At 41.9% G+C, this 27227-nt stretch overlaps 4 protein-coding genes across 8 annotated transcripts in view; 2 read left to right on the top strand and 2 right to left on the bottom strand.

Moving 5' to 3' along the window:
• Nucleotides 1-480: 480 nt before the first annotated feature.
• HNRNPH2 (heterogeneous nuclear ribonucleoprotein H2) lies at nucleotides 481-6638 on the bottom strand. 3 transcript variants are annotated; one of them, XM_077888708.1, is made up of 2 exons: nucleotides 6487-6638; nucleotides 481-2707 (listed from the first exon to the last, which is right to left on the bottom strand). In XM_077888708.1, the coding sequence occupies exon 2, from the start codon at nucleotides 2652-2654 to the stop codon at nucleotides 1305-1307; it is 1350 nt and encodes a 449-aa protein (XP_077744834.1). In that variant the 5' UTR covers nucleotides 2655-2707; nucleotides 6487-6638; the 3' UTR covers nucleotides 481-1304. The 3 variants fall into 3 exon arrangements, with proteins under 3 accessions (XP_077744834.1, XP_077744836.1, XP_077744835.1); XM_077888710.1 differs by having other exon boundaries at nucleotides 6499-6637; XM_077888709.1 differs by lacking the exon at nucleotides 6487-6638 and adding an exon at nucleotides 3518-3726.
• A 24-nt stretch (nucleotides 6639-6662) lies between these two features.
• On the top strand, nucleotides 6663-15431 carry GLA (galactosidase alpha). The gene is made up of 7 exons (XM_077888711.1): nucleotides 6663-7093; nucleotides 9908-10082; nucleotides 11033-11210; nucleotides 11801-11892; nucleotides 13366-13527; nucleotides 14523-14720; nucleotides 15105-15431. The coding sequence occupies exons 1-7, from the start codon at nucleotides 6900-6902 to the stop codon at nucleotides 15366-15368; spliced, it is 1263 nt and encodes a 420-aa protein (XP_077744837.1). The 5' UTR covers nucleotides 6663-6899; the 3' UTR covers nucleotides 15369-15431.
• A 2139-nt stretch (nucleotides 15432-17570) lies between these two features.
• Nucleotides 17571-20633, bottom strand: RPL36A (ribosomal protein L36a). Its single transcript, XM_077888712.1, has 5 exons — nucleotides 20405-20633; nucleotides 19887-19992; nucleotides 19419-19486; nucleotides 18000-18122; nucleotides 17571-17715 (listed from the first exon to the last, which is right to left on the bottom strand). Exons 1-5 carry the CDS (start codon nucleotides 20513-20515, stop codon nucleotides 17695-17697), a joined length of 429 nt encoding a protein of 142 aa, XP_077744838.1. The 5' UTR covers nucleotides 20516-20633; the 3' UTR covers nucleotides 17571-17694.
• Nucleotides 20634-24300: 3667 nt separating this feature from the next.
• The window catches only part of BTK (Bruton tyrosine kinase), a 32043-nt gene continuing 29116 nt past the window's right edge, over nucleotides 24301-27227 (top strand). The window contains exon 1 of one of the 3 annotated variants that reach the window (XM_077889198.1): nucleotides 24301-24460. The gene's annotated coding sequence lies outside the window, so the exon portion shown is untranslated. The remainder of the gene's footprint in view (nucleotides 24461-27227) is intronic. The other 2 variants (XM_077889199.1, XM_077889200.1) reach the window with 2 other exon arrangements.

Raw genomic sequence — 27227 nt, forward strand, 5'->3', positions numbered from 1 at the left:
TGTGTGTTTATAAAAATTAAATTTAAATTTCAGTGGCAGGGGCACTGGGTGGCTCAGTGGGTTAAGTATCTGCTTTTGGCTCAGGTCATGACCTCAAGGTCCTGGGATCAAGCCCCATGTCCGGGACCCTCCTCAGTGTGGAGTCTTGCTTCTCCCTCTCCCTTTGCCTGCCATTCCACCCTGCTTGTTCTATCAAATAAATAAATAAAAATCTTAAAAAAATAAGTTTCAAGTGCAGAGGACTTGTATCAAAGAAATGGTTCATATGATGGAACATTTTTAAAAAATTAAGCTGTTGGGGCGCCTGGGTAGCTCAGTTAAATGTCTGCCTTCAGCTTAGGTCATGATCTCAGTGGCCCGGGATTGAGCCCTGCATCCAGCTCTCGGCTCAGCGGCAAATCTGCTTTTCCTTCTTTGATCTCTCTGCCTCTCTCTCTCTCAAATAAATAAAATTTTTAAAAGAAATCAAGCTGCACAAGATTTTTCATTTTTAAAAGGAAGATTTATTTAACAAGTTTCACTTAGTACAATACATCTAATGGAAATCACAATACAAGGAAAGGTTTAAATCAAAGTCTCAGAATCTCATACAAACAACATGACCAAACTCCTAAAGTATTGGTATTACATCTCAAAATTGTCCCAGATCTTTAAAAAAGTAAAAGTGTACACTCACGTGCCTTACAGGATATTAAACCAAAAAGCTAGAATTAACAAACATGCCAAATGTTTTCACTTTGAATCGTAGACACAGCTCCTATATTTGAGTTTTACAGAAAAGCATGTTTCTCAACATGCATCCAAAGTTTTCAAGGTATTGTGGTATAAGAGCAACATTTAACATAAGTGAAACTGCTTTAACCTAAATAATGCTTACTGCTTAGGTATACTCCTACAATGTAACTAACTTGAGGAAAGCTGAAAATTGTTTTAACAGTTATGGTCAATACTGAACGTTGTTATTACACCCTAGATGAATGTTTCAGTGTTCAAAATTACTGAGCTTAAAGTTGTAAAACCTTGACTTCCACTTTACAGTAAGCATGAATCACAAGCCTGTAATGCAAAACTGTTAAACTTAACTTTTGTTTTCTTAAAAAAAAAGGAAAGAATGAAAGAACGAAAGAACGAAAGAAAGAAAGAAAGAAAGAAAGAAAGAAAGAAAGAGGAAGCTGACCAAGAGTGATCAGAATCAGTATTTCCCATTTACCAATCATACTGGATATACTAGACATCCCTCCCATTCTACAACTCCCATAAATGCAGAGATTTTATTTTTGTAATAGCTGTTTAGTATTGTTTACTTAAGCGAGGTTTGACTGATAGTCACTGGAGTTTTCCTGCAGCACTTGGTCATATCCACTCATACTGCTCTGACCACCGTACCCACCTCCATAACCCCCGCTTAGCTGCTGGCTGGCAGGGCCCCCATAACTAGATTGGTTGGATAAGCCCATTCCTCCCATCATTTGACTACCATATGCACCACCACTTGCCCCTGCTGTAGAATTCAAAAAGAGTTCTACATAGCTGTGATCATAAGCACCCCCACTTGTTCCTGCAGTAGAATTCAAGAAGAGCTCCACGTATCTGTGTTGCATATTAGCTTTGTCTTTTGCCATAGCTGCCACAGCATCTTCATGGGTAGCAAATTCAACATCTGCCTCACCAGTAACTCGGCCATCGGGTCCAATTTCAATGTGCACTCTCATGGGGTTAAGAGGTGAGAAAAAATTGTAAATATCATTCTCAGTGGCTCTGTAAGGTAATCCCCTCATGTGTACACAGTGCCCTGTGGTGCTCTGGAAACTGGACCCACCATCTCCATATCTATGGTCAGACATCCCTGAAAAACAGTAATTGAGGTCTCTTCCAAATCTATCAGACCCAAAGCCATAGCCATCATTATAGCCACCATAGTCATCATAGCCTCCATACCCTCCACCATAGGCACCACGCCTCATCCTTTCAAACCCAGTCCCTCTGCCAATACTATTATACCCTCTGCCAGCCCCTGGCCTATCATAAGGACCTGGCCGCTGCATAGCCATGAGCTTTCGCGGGGGGTCGTAGTGGGTTCGGACTTCAGCTCGGCTACTCTTGAAGATTTCAATGTACCTATGCCCTATTCTTTCCTTGTGTTTCTTTAAGGCCTTTTCAGCTATCTCCTGCGAAGCAAACTGCACAAAGGCCTCCCCCGTGCTCCGCCCCTGAAAGTCCACCGGCAGTGTCATCCCATTTGGCACAATTTCCAACCCTGAAAAGAACTGAACAATCTCTTCCTTGCTACAGCCAAATGGGAGTCCTCTAAGCCGGACGAAGCCATCGTTGGCAGTATCAGGACTATTCGGACCTGTATGCTTCAACACCCAATCCATTTCAACACTGTTGGACTTGAACACTTCAACGTATCTGTGTCCCATGGTTTCTCTGTCCTTCTTCAATGCCAATTTCACTTCATCTTCGGATTCAAGTTCGACAAACGCTTCACCACTTGGTCTGCCTTCTCTGGTATAGATGAAACGAATACCTGATGTGCCGTTTTGGATCTTGCAATCAGAGAAGAAGCGCATCACTTCATCAGCTGAGCAGGACCAGGGTAGGCCCCTGACCTTCACCACGAACCCCTCCCTGCCTTCCGTGCTCAGCATCATGATGATTGTTGGGCTCTTGGTGGCAAGCTTGGCTCAATGCAGTTTCAGTGCAGCTAAAAAAAAAATTAGAAGACTATTGTCATGGAAAAATGTTCACAACATAGTAAGAGAAAAAAGCAAACCAATAATATAAAACTCAAACAGATAGCTTTGTTCTAAAATATTCATATAAATAAAAAGACTGCACCAAATTTTTAATTCATTCATCCAAAGATTATTTACTCAATACCTATTATGTGTTGAATACCGTTAATAGTGGTTATTTCTGGGCAGTAGGCTTATGGGAACTTTTTTATTAAAGGAGTATTTTCTTTGGACATTTCTATGTTTTAGGTTTTCTATATTGAACATATATTAACATCATAGAACACAAAAGGCATAAAAAATCAGCAGCAGTTCACTGGAAGCTGTGAACAAATACGAGATAGCTATACCTGATTACATAAAAATGAAAAACTTCATTACATCAAAGGTAAGATTAAACAGAATTAAAAGACAATACACTTGAGAAGACACAACAGTACATTAATATCCTTATATAATGAACTCATGCCAATTAATAAAATCAAGGAAATATTAAGGCCTAAGCAATAAATGGGAAAAAGACATTAAGGGTGATCATACATTCATTTTATATTTTTCAACTGGCAAGTCCAGTACTTGGCTTTGGGATACAAGGATCAATAAACCAAGAAAGGGTTTATAGTCCTACAGGGGCATTATACATCTTTACTAAAGGCAAAAGGGCAAATAAACATTATTCCTGCTATGACGAAATTCTGTATAGCGTGAAAAGGTGGTATAAAACAGGGACTAGTTGGTCAATTCTAACAGTTGGCACAGAATTGTTTAAACAGACTCACCAGTTCAAGGATCCACAAATAAATTTTTAAAAATTACAATGGAGCATAAAATAGGATGAGCCCAGGCAAGAAGTTAAGGCTGGCAAGGTAGAGAGTAAGATCCCAAAGGCCTTACTTGATAGACAAACGTTAAGAGTCTTCTAAGGGTTTTAAAACAGAGGAGTGGGGTAGGGGAGTGAGGGTAGGGGAGTGAGGGTAAGGGAATGGGTAAGGGAGTGGGTAAGGGAGTGAGGGGAGGAAAGTGAGGTAACCAGAGCCTTTTCAAATAATAGATCACCCTGGCAACAGTGTGGAACTCAAACAGAGGGGGCTGGTGTGACACAAGCAGGATCAGTTACAACCCCAACCTCTTTTTGGCAATAAGGATTTCACCTAAGGCAACAGTTTTAAAAAAGAAAGGATAGCCCCTGGGTGGCTCAGTTGGTTAAGCAGCTGCCTTCGGCTCAGGTCCTGATCTCAGGGTCCCGGGGATTGAGTCAAGACATCCTGGAGCTCACTGCTTAGTGGGAAGTCTACTTCTCCCTCTCTCTCTGTTCCCCCTCCCCCCCCACTTGTGTGTGGGCTCTCTTTCAAATAAATATTTTTAAAAATAAATAAATAAAAAAGAAAGGAAGGATGTAATCTACACATTGAAAGCAGTGGACTCTGCAGGACGTGATAACAGATTAAATACAGGAGGAATGCAGATGTGAGGATATAGGAGAGTTGTCTGAGAAATGTTCAAACTTCATCAATTATCAGAAATCGAAATTAAAACCAGAACTAATCAACATTTTTCACCTACCAAGACAGTGAAAATTAAACAGTAAGGATAAGCCAATGCTAATATTCAGGGTTCACAACCACTCCTAGAGGAGTGAAAGTAGATACAGTACTTCTGGAAAGCAATCTGGAAACATGTATCATGCCTTCTGATATAGTAAATCCATTTCAGATTATGTGCCCTAAAGAGATGATCTGAAATTCAGACAAAGATTTATGAAGCTATATATTCTTCAAAAGGTATTTTATTAAAGAGTATTACACAATTTTAAAATTACATAAATATTTAACAACATGAAGAACTACATATGCTATAATCTCATGAACCAGGATCACAGATGCTTTATAATCTCAACTATGTAAAAAAATATATATGTTTACATATTGTTTGACCCTGCTAAAATTCCTTCCGGAAACTGGTCAACAGAAATACTCACAAATGTTCACTGCTATTGCACTGTTACTAATGGCAGAAAATTAGAAACCTAACAATTCATCAATAGGTGAAAGGCTGAATAAATTACAGTATACTTTATCCTTAAAATGGAATCCTCCAGGCCTGAGTGGCTCAGTCAGTTAAGCATCTGCCTTTAGCTCAGGTCATGATCCCAGGGTCCTGGGGTTGAGTCGTGACATCAGGCTCCTTGGGAGGAGTCTGCTTCTTCCTCTCCTTCTCCCTCTACCTCTTCCCCCTGCTCGTGCTCTTTCTCTCACTCTCTAATACATAAAATCTTAAAAAAAGAAAATGGAATTCTATGCTGCATTTAAGAAAAAAGATCTGCCGTAATCTAGATTTCCAAAATGTATTAAATAGAATATGCAGAGTGTGATCCTATTTTAAAATATAAGCATGCAAGTATATATGTATGTAAATGCATAGAAGATCTGAAAGTATATAATACAAATTTGTTTTCTGAGAAAGCAGGAACTGGGGGAGGTAGACTGAAGTAGATTTTCACAATTTACTCCATATACTTCTTTATAATTTTAATTTTTAAAAATCACTGTAATTGAAACAAAATATTAGAAATATATATATATACATGGGGAATGCATCAAATGTTAATAGTGATTTCTCTGAGTGGCAAGTTTATGACTTTTTAAATGTTATTTTTTCAATTTCTTGTGCATTCTTAATTTTCTATACAGATTAATTTTATTTCAGCAAAAAATTTTAAATATTTTTTATAAAGTTTTCTAACTTTGTATATGTGCATGGCTTATCTGACATGGTCCTCTTGGAAGAAAGTACAAAGTTTATTAACTGCCATAAAACTACACTGAGGATTCAGCCAACATTTACTAATTGCTTATTATATGCCTGGCACACTGCATCCTCAAATAATAGTCTCCATATAAACCATCTTTAGGGGTGAGTGACAGATTAATGGGCTGGTCTTTAGCATGCCCTATCTCTTGGATGACCAATCCCATTTCATGTCCCTGTAGCACTCCAGAAATTAACATCCCTTCTGTAGTGGAAGGGAGATTCTGCTTCACTACTGTATCTCCTGGGAAGGCCACCAGGACTAAGTTGCTGAAGTAGGAACTAGGATTCCATTTGTGGGTTAAGAAATTGTGTATTTATATGTGTGTTATACACATACTTTTTATACACCAAAATGCTGAGTAGTTATCACCTGGTGAGGAACTGCATGTATTTTTTAAATTTATACTATACTGTTATTTTTTGAATGTTCAAAACTAGGTGTAGGTTGTTATTATAAGTAGAAAAATAAGCGTTATTTAAATATTCAATTCAGTAAAAACATTTATTGGGCGCCTCGGTCAGGCACGCAGCGTTTGCCTAGATGTGACTCTACAGATAAAATTCACTTGGTGCGTCCCCCTACAATCAGTGGGGACTAAGTGCCTGAATGGATGGACGAGCACTCTGGCCACTAGTCTCAATATTTGTTTTTCCTAACCCAAGGACGTGGTTTTCAAGCGTTTTCACCTCACAGTTTCTCTTAAGGGTCCCCTGAGACCCACCCAGACAGACTGATATACAGAAACACATACACAGTCACGAACGTCCACCATTTCCCCACCAGGCGCAGCAAAGGCGGCTTCCCGGCACTGAGATGGGGGAGGGGGAGCGGGGGAGGGGAAAGCAGGGAACGAAAAAGGCGGAGGCGGCCCGCGGATCCTGCTTTGGTCTTCATCAGCACCACCCTCGGGTCCCCAGTTCCCACCCACACACCAACCTCTAACGATACCGGACAATTTTCCTCCTTCTTCCCTCAAACGGCTATAGCGAGACGGTAGACGACGACCAGAACTACTTCTGCTCACGTAAGCGGCTGATCACGTGACCACCTACGTCATGTGAGATCTCGGTCACGTGAGCAACTCTCGGCTTAGACTCGGGATCTCTTAAGTGCCGCACTTCCTTCTGGTATGGAAACGGGGAGGGCCAATATCAAGAAAGAAAGCGTGTGGTTGGTTGCGGTGCGCCTTATGTGACTGATCATTGGTTTGCCTCTGGGGATCACCGTCCCAGTTGCCCGAGAAACAATAACGTCGTTATTTAATAACTCACCGCTGATTGGTCCGCCCCTAAAGTTAAATTTAAAAGCCCAGATTACCAATAGAAATTTAACACTGCATTACGGTGACAATGAAGCTGAAGAGCCAGTTGCTGCAGCCGTGCTTCCTACTGGCACTTCGCTTCCTGGCCCTGGTTCTCTGGAGCGTCCCGGGGGCCAGGGCCCTGGACAATGGCTTGGCGATGACCCCTACCATGGGCTGGCTGCACTGGGAGCGTTTCATGTGCAACGTTGACTGCCAAGAAGAGCCAGATTCCTGTATCAGGTATGAGAGATGCTGAGTACTCCCTTGCGTTCGCCTTTCCGTGTGTTCGTCTGTCTCTGTTTGGGGCAATAGAGGGTCTCAGAGGGAACATTTGACCCTGAGGCACGGCTCCCTTATTACTGCTGCTTTTTTATCCTCAGCAAACTGCCCTGGTTGGCAACTAGCCCCAAACTTTCTCTGGCGTGACCCCTTCTATGGTAGGAGTCGGGTCAGCAGCCTCTGCTTCTCCGTCTGTCTGTGCCGGATCACCCAACTAGGGACTTTATCCATTCACCATCCAGTCCTATTCAGACTCTTCTAGTGAACTGCTGTTCTGTCCCTGCCAGGCACTGTTAGTGACCACAGCTGGGGTGAGTAGGAGAGACAGAGGACTAAGCCACGTGCAAGTTCTTCTGCTTTTTGGGTGAGGAGTTCCTTGGCTGTAACTGGAGGGAGTTTAGAGGAACCATGGAGTCTCTGAGATATCCACACCCCTCACTCTTTTGAGTGTGGCATCTGGCTCGAAGGTTGACCTGGAGGAACTTTACAAAGGTTTCCTCCTATCCAAATGTGGAGTGTTCCGTAAGCGGAAATGGCATAAAGTAACTACGGAATTACAATTAATTTATTTTTTTTTAAGATTTTATTTATTTATTTATTTATTCATGAGAGACATAGAGGCAGAGACACAGGCAGAGGGAGAAGCAGGCTCCATGCAGAGAGCCCGACGTGGGACTCAATCCCGGGTCTCCAGGATCACGCCCTGGGCTGAAGGCGGCGCTAAACCGCTGAGCCACCCGGGCTGCCCTACAATTAATTTATATGGAAACATTTCAAGCATTCCCAGACTCGAAGAATAACCTCTCTTGTTTGTTTGTTTGTTTGTTTGTTTAAGATTGATTGATTGATTGATTGATTGATGATAGAGAGAGAGGCAGGCTCCATGCCGGGAGCCCCAGGATCGCACCCTGGGCCAAAGGCAGGCGGCAAACCACCGAGCCACCCAGGGATCCCCCCTCTCTTGGTTTTGATGCACAAAATAAATGGAGATAAATTACAGATGCTCACAGACACAGTTCAAAGCTGTGGTGGTTTAATGCTGAGGAATGTAGTTCCGAACACATATTTCCTTTTGCCTTTTCCTTTTTTTCCCTAAGTAGTGGTTGGCTTATTTTTATATCTGATAATAAAACTAATGCATGATCATTGCAAAAAATGTAGACAGTAGAGTATAATGAAACTAAAGTTTTCCTGGCACAGAATAAGCACTTAACAAATTCAAATCATATGTATATAATTTATTTAAGCAATCTCCTGTTGATAGCTATTCAAGCTCTTCCATTTTTTTAATTCTTGTGAAGCTGTGTTAACCATCCTTATATATCATAAGATTCTTGCCTTAGAAGTGTAATTACTGGATCCAAAGGTATGCCCATTTTGTTACATATAAAACTATCCTCCCCAAAAGTCTTACAAATGCACATTCCCAAGAACAGTGTATGAAAATGTCTATTTCCCCACACGCTGGCCAACACTGCATTTTTGTTATTCCTTTAAAACAACAACAACAAAAAACTTTGTCAATATGGTGTTTTTATTTCCACTTACTGTTTTTTAATTGAAATGTTTTGAGTTTGGTTTTGGGGTTGTGTGTGTGTGTATGTTTGGTCTATCATATTATGAATATGGTGACTTATGTTGGTTTTGCATGAATGTGTCAAAAACATCAATTTTTTCTTTTATGATTTCTGGCTCTGCATCATGCTAAGAAAGTCTTTACCTGAAAATAATATAGTCATCTACATTTTCTAGAGGTATTTTTATGGATTTTTAAAATTTTAAAATCTTTAATCCATCTGGACTTTATTTTCCTATAAGGAATGCCACATTTAATATATAGTAAATTCCTGGGGCACCTGGGTGGCTCAGTTGGTTAAGTATCTGCCTTCAGTTCAGGTCATGATCCCAGGGTCCTGGGATCTCTGCTCAGCGGGGAGCCTGACTGTCCCTCTCTGTCTACCCCTCTGCCTGCTTGTTTGCGCACGTGTGCTCTCTCTCTCTCAAATAAATAAATATTTTAAAACTATGTATATACTAAATTCCATGGTACCAGATGGCTGGAAAGATCTCTTTCAGAACTTTGTCTTTAATTCCACTGATTTGTGTATTCTAATGCTATTGTACTATACTAGCTTCATTTATCTTTTGTGGAATGTTCATATGTTTTCTCTTAGGTGAACTTTTGAATCATGTTGCCAGCTTCCTTAAAAAGTCCTTTTGGGGTTTGTTCAGGGTTTTATTAAATGTATAAGGAAAAAAATGTATAAGGGACGCCATTAAGAAAAATGTATAAAGGTGTGTTTTGATATTGAGTTTTCTTATTCCAGAGCAAAATAATGTCTCTCCACTTACTGAAATCATGAGAACATTATAGTTTTATTCATATGAATCCTGCACATGTCTTAAATTTGTCTCTAGGTATTTTAGGTTTTTCTGTTGCTTTTTTGGTTGCTCTTGTGAATGGTATCTTTTTTTTCCAAACAGGTTATTGTTGATATTTAAGGAAGCTGTTGATTATAGTAACTTTGTAGTTTCTTACTTCACTCAACTTTCTTCTTCTAATTACCTTTTCAATTTCATGTATTTCCCATTCCTAATTGTTTGAGGTACTTAGCGTGGAAGTATTCAGGCAGGGAGGAATAAAAAAGGGCCCAGTCCCATTCCACTGATTGCCACTGAACTGGGCAGTAACTGGGTTGAAACAAATTGCAACACCCCAAGATGCCTAATCATTTGTTTAATGAATTGCAATGATTCTTGGAATTTCTCTTTCAGTGAGAAGCTCTTCATGCAGATGGCAGAACTCATGGACTCAGATGGCTGGAAGGATGCAGGTTATAAGTACCTCTGCATTGATGACTGTTGGATGGCTCCCAAAAGAGATTCAAAAGGCAGACTTCAGGCCGACCCTAAACGCTTTCCTAATGGGATCCAAAGCCTTGCTAATTATGTGAGTTTATAGATTATTCTCTTTCATTCAGGAGACTGTAAGTACTTTTGGACTGCAGCTTGTTCAGAAAAACTGAGAAAGTATTATCTATCAAATTGTAAGGCTTATCAGGTGGAATTTTCAGTCTATTAGCAGACCTTTGTTTTGCAATAGCTTTTGAGGCCCATCTGAGAGAAGTTCTCCTTTTGCTGAAACCACTGAGTTCTCTAGGAGGAAGAAGGAACTTGGTTCTTGACATGCGTGCATATATTTCCATATGTTTTAAGCAGCTATTACAATTGTAGTATAACTAGAAGGTAGAAGGAATATATTCTGGAACTTACAGAGTAATACAGCTGGACGCTTAGGTAAAGGCCATGAAGACAGATTTATTCAGTACTACTGCAATAGGGAAAAAGCCAAACTCAATTTCAAATACAACAGAGACAAGTGGGGTTTTATAGTCAATGAGCAGACTTGGGGTCAGTGGATGGAAATTACCAAGAGGAGACATCAAGGGCAAGAGGATTCTTGCTAAAGGCAGGCCAAGGGTAGGGGATAAGAAACTTGATCAGTTATCAGGAGTAGGGAGATGATTTGGCAGGATTCTTGCTGAAACAACATGAGGCCCATTTGAGGGCACAGAGGAGCCAAAGGTATGGTCATGGTGAGAGTCTCTTTCCAGATAATTGTGTCATTGCTATGGAAAGGTAACTTTTAGGATCCCACCAGAAAAAGATGAGAGTGATAGCTTTCCCTTTAGTTCAGTATCATAGCTTAGGTGTATAGTTTGAATTCAGCAGAATTGGAGACTTTGTCTCCCAGCTAACTCACCTGGATAATTTTAGAGGTTTGTGAAAAAAGTCCCTGATGCCTAGTGAAATATACTTTGTCTGTGCCCACAGCCTGGAGTGGTTCTCTCTACTTCATGGTTGCCCTTCTGTTGGGGTGATCCTTTCCTCTCATTTCAGGTCCATAGCAAAGGACTGAAGCTAGGAATTTATGCAGATGTTGGAAATAAAACCTGTGCTGGCTTTCCTGGGAGTTTTGGACACTATGACATTGATGCCAAGACCTTTGCTGACTGGGGAGTAGATCTGCTGAAATTTGACGGTTGTTACTGTGACAGCGTGGAACATTTGGAAAATGGTACGTTTCATTCAAGAGATATAGCCATGAGCAAAAGGAGGAACTTGGAGTCCAGGGTAACTGGAGCATCCAAAGAGCTAATCTTCACATTTTAAATGTTCAGTCATAGTACTGGAAATAATTATTCTCTATGTGCCAGAGCTCCTACCTCTTCTTTTCTTTCAGCTCTCCATGCATTCATTCATGCATGCATATAAAATTCATGCATGCCTAATCATGGCTCATACTGTGCACATTTCATTCAAGAGGGCTCTGAGTTCATTACAAATAGTTATTGTAACCTTCCAGAACATCTCTTGGGAAAGCATCTGGAATGTCAGTCACAGAAAAAGAGCATCTTCATTCCTGCCTTTCCTCAGTATATGCACCATCCCACACTACCTCCTCAGAACAATCCCAACAGTCTGGGAGGTACTAAACACAATTTAATCACAGAGCAGCCACCTATCTCTGCTGCTGGTTAAAATATAACCGTGGCCCTTCCAGGCAGCCTCTTTTTTTTTTTCCTCAGGCAGTGTCTTTCTAAAATACATAACACCAGCTGGAAATTCCCTTATTTCCCTCATTTTCCCCATTGTTTTCTCATACAGGTTATAAGCGTATGTCCCTGGCCCTGAACAGGACTGGCAGAAGCATTGTGTATTCCTGTGAGTGGCCCCTTTATATGTGGCCTTTTCATGAGGTGAGCTAGTGAGCACAGAATCCAGTAGAGCTTTGCTGATAGATTTTTCAGAACCTGAGAACAAAGGATCGCCTTCAAAGTCCAATCTTAACAGTCTCATCCTACTATCCCTCTCAGGATCTAACTACTTCTCACCATTTCCACTGCTATAATTGGATTCTAAGCTACCATCACCTGGGACCTCAGTCATCTTTGATTCTAACCTTTGTCTCATAGTACACAACACATCCACCAGTAATCCTATCAGTACAATCTACAAAATACATCCCGAATCAGCCCACTTATTTCTGTCTCTGTTGCATCCACCCTAGTCTTCCAAACCACCCTCATCTCCACCCAGACTACATCATCGGCCTAGTCTGCATCCACTGTCCTAACCATCCATTTTTGGAGCAGCATCACAGTGATCTTGTTAAAATGTAAATCCTATCACTCCCCTGCTTTAAAAAGCATTAGCTGGCTTCCCCAGGCACTCGGAATAAAAGCAGACTCCATTGACCCAGACCTGGCCTGCCTCCATCCACCCATTACTCTTTCCATGGCTGCACTGGGTTTTCTATCTGTCCCTCAGACTGGTAAGTCTGCTGCTGCCTCGAGGACTTTACACTTTTGTTTTTTCACCTAGTACATTCTTCCTCCAGGATTTTTAAATTGCTGCATCCTTCTACACATTGAAGTCCCAAACCAAATGCCACATATTCGGACAGCTCTTCTCTACTATAAAATAGCCCTCTATCCGTTTATTCCTTATCACATTGATCTGAATTTCCTTTTAAGAGCTTAGCACTGTATGGAATTATTTGTTGACTGACTTATTGTCTGTCTACCCCACTAGAATGTAAGCTCCAGGAGGGCAGGGACCTTGTCTGACTTGTCAGTCTCTCTAGCTTATGGTAAGTGTTGAATAATTACTTATAGAATGAATGAATTACTTATAGAATGAATCTGTCATTCCCTTCTAATCTCTGCAAAATGCTCTCCCCTCTTTCTCAACATCCTAAACCTGATACTCTACCTCCCTATCTACAAACTTGTATTCATTCCGTTAATAAATTATGTGCCTAGGATTCAGATTACTTTATCCTATGCTTGTATGTCCTATGTAATTTTGCAGCTTTTATTTTTACTAATAAGGATCATTTTAGTTATTTTTTATTACAAAAACGATACATATCCACTTTAGCAAAGTGTGAAAATACAGTAAGTTGTGAAAAAAATTAAAGTCTTCCATAATCTCAATACTTAGTTACCCTTTGGTAAATTTCTAGCACAAACAGTATTAAAGCCATTTTAGTAGGGATTTTAATTTAGATGGCCTACTTCTGAAGCTGACTTCTTACAATGAAATTCCATTATGATCAGAATTTAGCTCTCCTCATAGAGACCTTTAATCTGTAAACTACAACTTGACTGTTTTTGTCTTGCAAGAATGTTAGGAGAAAGTAAACAGAAGAGTTATGTCTGTTTCCACAGCCCAATTACACAGAAATCCGACAGTACTGCAATCACTGGAGAAATTTTCAGGATGTTTATGATTCTTGGCAAAGTATAAAAAGTATCTTGGCCTGGACATCTTCTAACCAGAAGAGAATTGTTCATGTTGCAGGACCAGGGGGTTGGAACGACCCAGATATGGTAAGAATCTGAGCCCTCCTTGCTCAGGCCCCTGCACTGGACCTGTTTCCTATTTGATTTTTCAAGGGAAAATTCTTGGGACACCTGGGTGGCTCAGTTGGTTAAGTATCTGCCTTTGGCTGCCGTCACAATCCCAGGGTCCTGGGATCAAGCCCCACATTGGGCTCCCTGCTCAGCGGGGAGCCTGCTTCTCCCTCTCCCACTCTCCTTGCTTGTGCTTGCTCTCTCTGTCAAATATTTTTTTTAAAAAAGGCAAAATTCCTGGAAGCAGGCCTTATCTGAGAGTACTCAGAGCAAGATGCCTTAGAAAGTGGCTTCTCAGAAGTACGGGGAGCCTTATTTGGTGCAAATGCCAACAGGAAGTTTTTGGACTAAACCTTTGGGAGCGGTAGAGTTCATCCACTGCTCTCCTGCTGTGGCATGGAAGTTTCTGACATTTGAAGAAACGAGATATCTGTGTGGCTTCCTCTTCCCTGTTCTCATAGTCTGTATTTGTCAGTGGATACTCTGTGTAACTAATGCCCTTATCCTAATTGTTGACAATAGAGAAAGTTTCACTTCATATAATCAGGAAAGTTCCTTTTTAGCTTATCTAAAAGTAGCACGACTTTCATCGGCTTGTGTAGTGTGAAGGTGAGGGTATCAGATGGTGGTCACAGGGGCTTCACCAAGTCTCCGCTCTTCCTCCAGTCTTCCAGTTCTTGAGCCTAGAGGGGATGTGTACGGTGATCTCTGACATGAAGTCTTTGCTCTTAGGCTTAAAGTGCATGGGGGCCGTGCATTCCTCCCAGCAGTAGTCGCTTCACCGCTAACCTGTTTGGGCCTAGAAGTGTTCCTCATCTGTAAATGTGATTTAAAACCTAAGCCATGAATATGTCTTATTTATTAAAACAAAAGGTTTAAAAAAAAAAAAAAGAAAGTGGCTTCTCTGCATCTAGGCAACATTAAAAGTGTTTCATTTTTTTAATTTAAATTCTTGCTTTTCTTTGTCCCAGCTAGTGATTGGTAACTTTGGCCTCAGCTGGGATCAGCAGGTAACTCAGATGGCCCTGTGGGCTATCATGGCCGCTCCATTACTCATGTCCAATGACCTCCGGCATATCAGCCCTCAAGCCAAAGCCCTCCTTCAGAATAAGGATGTAATTGCCATCAACCAAGACCCCTTGGGCAAGCAGGGGTACCGGCTTAGAAAGGTACAGTAAATAAGGTTCTATGGGATAAAATAGGAATTGGCCAGTAACATACTCTCTTGCCCTCTTGTTTTTACAGTTCATCCAAATGTTTGTGTGTTTGAGATGGAATGGCTTTGTGCTCAAGTACCACCATTGCCCTAGACCCAAATCTGTTACATAAGAGGATGTACACTCATCTTTTGAGAATATTTACTTTTAATCTTCAAATCATAATCAGCAATGAGGCTCCTTTTTTGCTATTACTTTATTTCTAAAGCATGCTGTAGGATTTTAATTTTTCCTGGAAGTGCTCAATAGTTCTGACAATAACACTGAATGCCACTACTACTAAGGCAGCTTCTTGTTACCAAGTTGTCACACCTATTTTCTTGGCTTACTTTTCAGGAAGACAACATCGAGGTATGGGAACGCCCACTCACGGACTTAGCCTGGGCTGTGGCTATGGTAAACCTGCAGGAGATTGGTGGACCTCGTTTTCATACCATCTCTCTTGCTTCCCTGGGTCAGGGGATGGCCTGTGTTCCTGACTGCACGATCACACAGCTCCTGCCTGTGAAGAGCCAGCTTGGGTTTTATGAATGGACTTCAGATTTAAAAATTAAGATAAATCCCACAGGCACTGTTTTACTTCGGCTGGCAGCAAACTAAACTACACTAAAAAGTCTTTTTTAAATATATATTTTGTTGGGGCCTCTGTGGCTCATCAGTTAAGTGTTCTGACTCTTGGTCTCGGCTCAGGTCTTTCAGGTTCCTGAGCTTCAGCCCTACGTCAAAAGGAAAAAAATGGTGTATTTTGTTGCCAGTGACTACCCCACTGGTGTCTCTCTTTTCTTCCACTCCACTTCAGCTGTTCCTCTCTCCTTCAATAAAATTTTCCAGTGGAGCTTTATAAAAATTTCTGAAGGCACCCTTAGTATTTTGGGGAAAAGCTTTTGAAACAAATATGACTGATAAGAAACAGGTATAACTTATTGGGCCCTTTTGTATGTGCCAGGCAGTGCAGTGTTCTAAATGCAGTATAGGGACCCATTTGAATCCTTAACAACCGAGGCAGGTACAATCCACTATAAACTGCTAGCAGGATTTCAGCCCAGACTTTTAACCCTTACACTGCCACCTACTGAGGTGCCTGGATGTCACTGCTTACAATCTTACCCCGAAGGGAAGATTAAAACAAATCTACTGTAATTGAAGGGCAAAAAATACCCCAGCAGGAATGACTTCCAGAGGCTACCCAATGGCCCACATTACTGAATTTTTATGGAACCATCTTGTCAAGAAACACTCCACCACTTAAGTTTCCATATCCTAAGGTTGCTTTCAATCTAGATCCAACAAATGCAGATGGCTTACATTGACCAGTGATAGCTGATCTCTGGCCTGAACACCCTCTCCCCTTTAAGTTGCCTCCTCTCCAGGATGTGATGATGCCATGACCTTCAGATTGGGTTATGTGGGATTGGATCTCTTTTTTAAGTGGAGGGGGGAGTGTGCAGAGGCAGACTGAGAACCCCAGGCAGGCTCCATGCCCAGGGAAAACTGACACAGGGCTCAATCTCACAATCCAGAGATCATGACCTGAGCCAAAATCGAGTCACTTAAAAAGCCACCCAGGCAACCTGGGAATGGATCATTTTAAAGGAATTTCCAGGCATTAGTTCCCTCCTTTTCCTACAATTGATTTGCCTGCGAACCAATCTGTAGTCAGTTTCAAGCCTGCTCATCACCTTTTCCCACTTGACCAAAAGCAGCAGCTCACTCATCCTGAATGTACAACAGCACATAATTAGCAGGGGACAAAGGCCCTCAAAATACAAAGTGCATGCCGTAACAATTCCTTTGCCTGTCAGGTGATTACTCGAGTAATCAGTTGCTAAAACTGACAAACCCAGACTAATCACCCACAGAAACAAGGTAATTTTGGAAGAAAACCGTTCCATCTCACTGACATACTTCCAGTTACCAAAGTGTATCACTTATGTGCTTTGCCTCCAGTTTTGCTGCACAATATGAAAAGCTGAACATAATCAAGGATACAAAGAGGAAAAGGATGTAATAAAGTTTCCAACTAGGAGACATCTTTAAAAAACGAGATAATCCCTGTTAAATTCTGCCAGGCAGCTTAATTCACTAGAAATTATATCTTCTGCAGTTATTTCAAGATGAAAATTTAGGTCTACTTTAAAATTTGAAGTGGGGGGGCCTGGGTGGCTAAGTGGTTAGGCACCTGCCTTTGGCTGAGGTAGTGATCCTGGGGTCCTGGAATCAAGTCCCATGATCAGTCTCCCCATGGGAAGTCTGCTTCTCCCTCTGCCCATGTCTCTCATGAATAAATAAATCTTTAAAAAAAGATAAAATTTGAGGGGGCATGTCAAAATTTTTGAGCAAGTTAGAAGAGTACGTCTGAGAACATAATGTAGTATGTAGTCTGCATAGAAAAGTGGGCCTAAATTCCTCATTAAATGATTGGAATAGCAAGAATATAAGAGAAATTCTTTCACTCTTGGTAAACCTTACATTCACTATGGATATAACTGTTACCATGGAACTCTACTCAGGTCCCATGATAACCTTTGCTTAAATAACCTAAGTGCCAAATTGGAAAATCAAAATGTTTGATGGGACTTCAACCAGTTCAAATCCAATCCAAAATGAGTTAGGTAGGGCAGCCCCGGTGGCCCAGCGGTTTAGCGCTGCCTTTGGCCTCGGGTGTGATCCTGGAGACCCGGGACTGAGTCCCATGTCGGGCTCCCTGCATGGAGCCTGCTTCCCCCTCTGCCTATGTTTCTGCCTGTGTCTGTCATGAATAAATAAAATCTTAAAAAAAAAAGTACCCAGAAGAATCCAGTATAAATTGCCCCACAAGGGGAATTTGATGGCACTAGTTTATTTCCCTCTTAAAAAGACCAATTGCAACCAAATGAAGTGAACGTTAACATCAAGATTTTATTGTCTTCATAACAAAATATGAAGTTTAGAACTGGATCACTTGGCCCTGTAATGGAACAGAAAAAAAATTAAGTTTTTTTTTCTTTTATAATGTTGCAAAGAACATCTACTCTCTCAAGTACATGGTTTATCCCCCTAAAGGGATCACCATCTTTTAATTAAGTCAAGTCTCCTCATGCCAAAACCAACACCAAAAACCTCATACCTTCAGCTATGGCTCTAGTTATCTGAAGAGCATTACCCCATTTCAGATTCCACCATCAGTAAATGGAGAGAAATATTCAACTCTCCCAAGAGAAATGATTGCACCTTCCACCCGAAATTATATACCTTTCTCTTCTTATCTCCTCCCAGTTCAAAATGCTTGCATCTCTTAATAGCCAGCATTCTCTTCGATCTGCAGTTGGGCTCAACACATTCAAGCCTCAGCACAATCTTCTTTGTAGTTTTAGCCTGGAAAAATAGAAGTCCACCCCTTCATAAATCACTGCAGAAAATCCTTTTTCAAAATAGACTGTTGGGTTAAGTACCACTTAAAAGGGAAGCTTTGCAAATGACAGAGTTGTGGCAATTTGTATTTAGCTACAAGGAGAAAATAGAAATGTGAAAATCAGTGCATTTAAGAGAAAACTTAATAGCAAGGGTAGGAGCTTGTCTAACTGCCATCAAATTCTCTATTATCAAACATCCCAAAGTAGAGCTCATCAAGTAGGCATTCGTAAAACCGCCTTGAGCTTGTGGCCTTTCACTAGCTCTACAGTTGTACTCCCCACAACCAAAAATGGGTCAACAAAGTGCATAAAAACAATGAAATAAACACAACTTTCTCATTAAATAGGGTCAGTAACTTACTTAAGACCTAAGTCTGGAGACTACCTAAGTTTGTCTATAATTAATGTCCATTCAACTATATTATTTAACTCAAGGTACACTAATCAACTTTTTAAGCCTACTCCTATCATCAGAATTCTACTTCTGCCTGTTCAGTTCTCAAAAAAACAAAACCTGGGCGGAATCTCCCCACCTTTTAAACAAGTTAGCCGAATGTGAAAAGGCAATCTGCCATTCCTTTTACCACTTTGAGATCCAACCATTTATTTACGGCACCTAAATGAACATTGAAGTTATTCCTTAGTACTTTCTGGAACGATGTTGAATGCTGAGCAAAGCACCAAAAGAAATGCTGTGTTCATAGGAATGCCGTTCCAGGGACTATACATATGCTTTAAGGGATAGCCAATCACATTTAGGACAGAACAGAAACTCATTTGACCTGGATGAGAATGACAGAACTCAGGAGACCCATGGAAGGCCTAAATGAGGATTCCAAAGAGCTTTAAAACTTCCTGAGATCAGTAGTAGACTGCAGGCTTCCGAACGGAGAAGCAAAGTGAGACGAATTCTTACTGCAAGCAAGGGCTGAGGATTCACTAGGGTAGAACAGGGAATAGGGCAAAGGAAAGGATTCACTGGTGTGCTCAAACTTCAGTCCTTAGGAAGGCAGGGAACATTACTTGATAGCGCCTCTTCAAAAAGGGAAGAACAAAAATAAAAATACTGAGAGGGTGCAGTATTGTAGACTAGTCAGACCTGGGTAGTACTCCCAGCTCCACTGCCTACTGGACATGTCACTGCATTAACAGAGAACTTCACTGAAACTATGGAAACACATGTAGAAGTGTGAGCTACAGAAAAATGCAAGGTCTTTGCCACAGTAAGTGGGAAGCATGTCAAATAGTAATTACTAACCTTTTTCCGGAAGATCGGCTTAGTCTGCCCACCATAGCCACTCTGCTTCCGGTCATAACGCCGCTTTCCTGGGAGAATGAAGTGGTTTGTTATGATATACCAAAGATAATAAATCACAGCTGCCACATGGAAAACTTACAGGTTTTTCCTTAGGTTTTCCAGCAGAAATAGCAATACCCAAGGGTAGGGGGAAGGCACGGGACTGCTCAGATGTTCTACTACTACCCGAATGATGCATTAAAACCAAATTACGGGGCAGCCCGGGTGGCTCAGCTGTGTAGCGCCGCCTTCGACCCAGGGCGTGATCCTGGAGACCGGGGATCGAGTCCCACGTCAGGCTCCCTGCAAGGAGCCTGCTTCTTCTGCCTGTGTCTCTGCCACTCTCTCTCTGTCTCTCATGAATAAATAAATAAAGTCTCTAAAAAAATAAAATAAAATAAAAACCAAATTACGTACAGAATGTCTTACCCTGAGCGTAAAGAGAATCTTTGCCTTTCTTGTACTGTGTCACTTTGTGGGGTTGGTGCTTACCACACTTCTTGCAGAAAGTCCGGCGGGTTTTAGGAACATTCACCTAGTAAAAAAACAGTTCAGAACGAGTAGCGTTATCAGATACCAAATGCACAACGCCCTAAACCACCCAGCTGAAGCTAAGACATCCCAGGAGGGCTCGACGCTCAGACTCCTTTGTTAGCACAGAACACTCGACTAGAAGGTGGTACAACCACATGTGCTTCCAGTACTGCAGCCTTGTTAGGCCCCAAAATGATGACAGTGCATATTCCCTCCATTCCCCGCTAGGTCTACCGCTTTGATCCCATCACTTCATTTATTGGCCCCGAAACCCAATGCCGATCGGGGCAAAATAGGGTTTCTTTGATACAACGAGTCCACGCGTGGGCCTAGAGCCATTCTCGGATGGCACTCGTCAAAATGGGTGAAAAGATTAAACTGGATGCTACCGGGCCCGCTGCCCAAGATCCTACCATCTTTGCGAGAGCGCTATCGGCACGGAAAGAAGGAGGTAGCGCCGGAAACGGAAGTATATAGGCGGTTTCTGGTCGCTCTTGCTCATGGGAGGCGGCGAGAACGACCATAGAGTCTAAGCCTCCGTGAGTACTGCCCTCTGGCGGCGGAGAGGACTCCTTTCGGAGCCGTGGGCGGGAGCTCAAGGAAGGGCTCTGCCTGAAGGGGATCCTGTCTTGCAATTCCTCGGGTCCTCCAGCTTTGCAGCTTTTCCTCCCTTCATCACTTTTGGCGGACGCCGCTAGGTAGCAGCGTTAAATGAAGGAAGCAGTACTCGTTCTGGATCCTCGGGCGTCTCTGTCCCTATCTCCAAGGGAAGCGAGGAGTAGGATCAAATGGAAGGGCCCTACACACCCATGTTCTTACTGTTTCACTTCAAAGACATTGGGAATATCTGTGACATTGAACTGCTGGTTAACTGAAGGCTTGGAGGGAGCCAGTGCTCTAACTCATGTATCACATGGCTGCTTGGTCCTTTCAACAAACGTTAATTGAATTCCTATTCTGTGTTAGGCGCTGTTCTAGGGTAGGGACACAATAATCAAATAATCACTCTCATAAATATATCATTACAAAGTTCTTTGTAAAATAGGACCGATGGTCAGCATTCAAGCAGCCCCCTGTTACCGAAGGAGCAAGTTGGCTGCCCTGGGTTCTGAAAGTGACAATGAAATTGTTCAGCTCGCACAATAGCAAACAGGCAGAGTGATAGAAAGTATCCAGCAGCTCTTCCCTTCTTTGCATACCTGGCAGAAGGCATGTGCTAGGTTTCAAGAGTATAGCAGAGAAAGACTGCAGGGTACTGAGTATTTAAAATGGATTGTCTCATAAAATTCTCACAGTAATTCTAGGAGGCAGGTGGTACTATTATTCCTATTTCACAGATAGGAAAATTGAGGCCATAAGCTATTCAACATTTTGCCCAATGTTGATAGTATTTAGTGGAGCCAGGATACAAACACAGGTGATCTGACCCCAGAGCCTGGGTTTCTTTACCATTATACAATATGGCTATTGTGGCCTGGTAATTATAATAGCAAACAATTATTGAGCACTTATTATATACCAGGCATGTTCATAAACACCTCATATACTACCTCTTATAATCCTAACAACCCCATGCAATGTGTACCACTATTAATATTTAACAGGTGAGGAAAGTGAGGCACAACACAGGTGGTTATTTCGTGCAGCTGGAATTTCATCCCAGGTATTTCTAGCACCATAGCTTTGCACCTAAACATGACATCACACAGGGAAAGCAGGGCATCTGCAGGGTAGAGGATGATGAAGAGAGAGAATTGAGCAGGAACTCAGGATGGGGTACCAGTGATTAGGGTCTAAGGAACTATGAAAGCCTGAGGTCTCCTCCTTATGTAACTCTCCAGGAATACCCATGGATACAGAGCTGACTCTCTGATCATCCCCTTTTATTTGGATGGTCTCTGGGAAGGAGATAACAAAAACATTGCCCCTACCTGCTACATTCCCTAAAAGTTTCTTTGCCAAACAGCCAGCCTATAGTCTCAGCATTTTCTTCCTCTCATTGGGCCCTTTGGCAGTCTTAATGGTCTTTGAGGAGCTTCTAGAGGTTTTTTTTTTTTTCCTTGAGGTTTTTGATGTCAGTAACAGGGCCCCTCTTAGTCTAATCAACCTTAGTTCTTTGTATTACACCTTGCGTGATATGGCTTTGGTTTTGATTCCTTTCGCTAATCCTGCGCTCTGTTTTGGACATGCTCCTGCTCATTAATTTTCCCTACCATGAGACACTCAGAACTGAACACAGGAGTCTAGATATGGCCTGACATTGCAGAGTAGGTGGCCTATTCACTCTCCTCCTTCTAGATATCTTACTTTTTTAAAGATTTTATTTATTTATTCATGAAAGACACACAGAGAGAGGCAGAGACACAGGCAGAGGGAGAAGCAGGCTCTGCAGGAAGCCCGATGTGGGACTCCATCCTGGGACTCTAGGATCATGCCCTGCGCCAAAGGCAGACACTCAACCCCTGAGCCACCCAGACATCCCGATATCTTACTTCTACAAGGAAGCCTAATATCACCTTGGATTTTCTGGCAGCCACGTTACTGACATGACATGACGTTTCTTTTTATTACTATCATCAAAAACCTCTGAAGCATTTTCACAAATGCTACTGCTATCCCACTACTGCACCTAGAGTCTTTTGAAGTTCGATTTGGTGCCCAATTATGGGACATGACCCTTAGCTCTGGTAAAATAAACTTGAAGTTGGCTTATCACACCAAGTGATCGAGATCTTCTTGCAAATCGATTACTCTGGTTCTGTCATCCACTCTAGCTCCCAAGAGCCTTGCACCATTCACAGATTAGCTAGGCTACTTTCTGTATCTTTCTCAAAGTTCATTAGTAAAAATGTTGAACAAGATACCACCAAAAGCAAAACCTTATAGTACATTGGGAAACTTTTGCGGTGACACTCAGCCATTTATTTGCACTATTTGGGTGCAGCCCTTCTATCATCTAGACAAGTGTGTCAAGGAAGTGCTCAGGGGCAGATGGTTTATTTTATTTTATTTTATTTTGGGGGGGCAGATGGTTTAAAAAAAGGCCTCAGTTTATTTTACCCTATCCCTTGTCCCACTCCTTCTTATCCAGATTCCCCACTGTATGCCTATCAATTTCGTCTCCATCCCAAGATGGATCTTGAGAAGGGACAGGCCATGTGACAACAGGTAGCATCTGATTGAAGGAGAGAGAAAGAGAAAGTCTGTGATGAACGCTCAGGTGACTACAGCATGTTGAGAGGTGACTAGTAAAAGGATATACGTTGTCAATAAAATAGGGAGATCATTCAACACTTACTTCCCATCTATCTTGTGCAGATGTGAGGATTAGCCACTCTACCATTCCTAAAAAATACTTGTTTAAGAAAATCTTGTTGCCTTCAAAATTCTGACAGACTTCTGGTGAGATCTGTGATCTGCTCCTACATTAGGATCCAGCACCCAAGGCAAGTAAATATGGCAGTTCCTGATCTGTCAGGGTGGGCAAACAGACCAGTCAGCAGGGTCTCTGCTGCCATGGGGGTCTGCCACCAGTAATGTCTGCATTTCCTAGGAGAAGCCTCTGAGAGATGATTGTGGCTTAGAACCTGGGCTAGGAAGCAGTTGAGGACACATTCAGGCTTAACACATTTGATCTGATTTAACGATTTACAAGATTAAAGAGAAAGGTGTAAACTAAGAGTTAATCCCTGAGGCAGAATCTGAAATGGAGAAAATTGACATCCACAAAAAATGGGGAAGGGCACAAGTCTTCGTGTGAGCTTACATTCAGACATTTTTATCTGTAGGGGAAAAATGCTTTCTGAGAAAATGACTCAGCAGGGGGAAGTCTTGTCTCTACCTCTCTGGGGCTCTGCACTTTGGGGTCCCTTTTGTGAGTACTCTCCATCGTTCATTATCCCAAATCTCTGCCTTCAAGGACAGGAGACTCTAAAGACACTCTTCCTTACTAGACCCTTTGTTTTGTCTTTGCAGGTCTGCATTTCTTGTCTTTCCTAGAAGTTTCCACTTTCTGCTGATTATCCCCACAGTTCTATAGATATGTGGTCCCATTAGCTGGGGGAGGTCAGCATGATGACCTATCTGCTCACCCCAGCACCATCTAGAGTCTCAATGGCCCCAGTAATGTTGAGCAGGGTTCTTTCAGAGCACATTCAAGATAGTAGTGTCAGAGGTCCCAAGCAAATGAAGGGCGGGGACAGCTGGGGGTTGGGGGGGTAGTTTGGGACAGCAGCAGGGAACCAAATACCATGCTACTGAGAAGAAAAAAAAAGACATTGGTTTAAGTCAGGAAACAAAAAAAGGGAACTGAGTGGCTGTGAAAGGGTGGGGTTTGCTCAAACTGTCCTTCCTCTCTGGACTGTAAGAATATGTCTCCAGGGCCAGTGTCTTCTGAGATCGAGTCACAGCTTCAAAGTCCTGGCATCTCAATGCATCTGGAAAGCTACCTGCATTAAGTCAGGACTGAGGTGGGTCTGGGGCATGGCAGGGGCTGGGCAGCAGCAGCAAATACTTTTCATGGGACTCCTGAAGGCCAGAGAGAAAGCATGGCTGGTGCCATATAGTCTGCTGGTGAAGGACGCTGACAGAGGGTGGGAGTGTCTTCAGCACAAGGCCCTGGAAGTCCTTTCCAATGATCAAAAGGGGATGTAAGGGTTCTTTCGGAATCAGGTCATGGGAGTGGGGGAGGAGGACAAGGAGAGAAAAAAGTGACATGACGTGACCATCTGAACAGGTAGCAAATGTTGGAAATGGGCACCCCTGAAAAACCTTGCAGAAAAGTAATATTGTCGATGGCAGGAAGATAAAAAAATAAGCCATTTGGTCAAATATTGCTTGAAGACCAAAAAGGTATACTTGTGTCAAGAGGCCTTTCGGAGAAGAAAATCCAAGAGGCAGATTTTGAAAACAGTAAAAGCTCATATGCCGTAATAGGCACTCAACCTTGGTGAACTGGGTACAAGTACAGACTAACCCTGGGTGTAAGCTACCTGCCTTGGGCTGCATCCAGCCAATGTTGCCAGGAGCAGAGTTGGCTTATTGGAAAGATTGTGTATGTGCCAACCTCGTGGTAATGTGGGTAAAAGACTGGGCCAGAAGAAAGCAGCCTCAGCCTCAGCCCAGACAGTGTGGCCAACCCCTGAGGTCATGGGGAAGGTTTTTCCTACTACCATTGCCTGCCATGTGCATGGCTTTCTTTTCTCTTGTCTTCATCATTTCTCCTCTCCTTTTCTCTTCTCTCCTCCTCTCCATTCCCCCCCTCCTTTCCATCCCCCTCCATCTTTTCCTCCTCCTCCTCCTCTCTCTACCTATATTCCCTCTTCTTATATACCACCTCCCCTCCCTCTTTTATCTTGTTCTTTACTGCATCCCCTGGAACAGTTGGAGCTTAATAAATAATCATTGAATTGCATCAGATTATTTTTGCCTCTTCCTTCCCCTGTTCTTTTCCCTTTTTCCTTTCCCCTTACTTTTCTAGTACCTTCCCACATAGGATTGTTGTGAGTAGTAACTGTGTTAATATATATGAAACAGTTAAAACAAAGCCTGGCAATAGTTAAGTGCTAATATCTCCATCTTTGCTATTATTTTTATCCTGCCTAAGACTTGCTAGTGTCCCCAGAGGGCCTGCCTAGAGCAAATAGTGTGGCATTCAGAATAAAAGGGATTGCTGGCCCTGATCAAGACATCCTTGGATAAGCTATTAGACCTCCAAATGGAATCCTGGCCTAATTGCCTGATCACCCAGTTCTCCAAGCTCAAAATCTCTATGCCATGTTGTGTGTTTCCAGAGGCAGGGCAGCAGGAAAGCCTAGAGGTGGCTTATAAAGTTGAGGGACTATTCTCTGTGCTGTTAGCTGTGTGCTAGTTCTGCTCCTTCCCTCATTTTGCATGCCAACTACCTGAAACAAGGGTGCGATAGCCTCTCTGAAACCTCAGTTATTTGATAAAACAATGTCATCCTTCTAATAATCCACAAAATGCAAATACTCATGGAACCTAAAGCATTCTACCAAAACAGTATCCCTTAAGGTGAGCCCTATTTGTTCTATTCTGACCCCCTTTATGGTCAGACTATTTAAACTATCTGTGTTAAAGCCCAAATTCCTGTTGCTTATAGCTAGTGATGTGTTTGTCTGGAATCCTTCGTAAACTCTTTATGAGAACTAGTGCAATTTTCCATCCACTTTTACGGTCTTGGTGCAATTTTAAATTATCATCACTATGATTTACTATTTCTATTTGAGCAAATTTCCTACAGAGACTTTCCTTTCAGCAGTCTAGACCTATACCAGGAAGTGACTTAGGTATAAGGGGAAGAAATGCCTTTTGAAAACCAGTTCAGATATTCTCCAAAGAGTTATCAGTTACTGACTGCTTTTTGCCCAAAGATGTTATACCGAGACCTGATTGCTAATTCCTGGGAATAAGGGAGAGCTAGAATTTTCAGTGAGTCTGTGCTCAACAAGAAGCTAGAGGTAAGACATTGACCTAATTCACTCCAAAACTGCTTGGTTATGCAAATGAAGCCATCAGGGGATGGGGAGAGAGAACTTCTTTGAGGACCCTGAAACAAATGGGCCACGTGTGACTTTCAGTTTCTATAGGGGTTCATGTGCACTGACAGAGGGCGTTTGAAATACAAAAGCCCTAATCCCAGGCTTTCCTTCTCACTCTCTGAGAAGCATCACCAGATGCCCTGAGAGTTAATGTTGGTTATCTGAACCTCAAGAAGAAGCTCATCTCATTGCCTGGCTTCCCTAAAACAAAAACAAACTATAGTCAATTAGCTCATCCCTTAGAAGAAGGAAATTCTAGAGAGTCAAGATAAGTTAAATTTTAGACAAGTCGTACATTGGGATACACTGGAGTTCAAGATCACTGGCCAATGAAGAAACAGACTAGTCAGAAATAAAAACAGAGTAAAAAAAACTGGCCAAAAATGGAGCAGAAAATAAAGGAATGGGAAAGCCAAGCTCTCAAAAATTGCTATCTGGAGTGGAAATTGGTAAAATGCTTCTGGAAACTACTTTGTCAATATATTGCAAAATGCAAAATGCACATACTTTTTGACTTGGTAAATGATGCTTATATAGAGATTCTAATATCATGGGAAAATAACCAGGAATACTGTTAAACAAGACATTTAGATGTTTTGGGAAAAAGTTGTGTTGAGTGGATGGATGGATAGATAATGTCAAGAAATACAAGTAAACTACAAATACTATGTGCAAT

The sequence above is a fragment of the Canis aureus genome, chromosome X, assembly GCF_053574225.1.
Source record: "Canis aureus isolate CA01 chromosome X, VMU_Caureus_v.1.0, whole genome shotgun sequence".
NCBI lineage: Eukaryota > Metazoa > Chordata > Mammalia > Carnivora > Canidae > Canis > Canis aureus.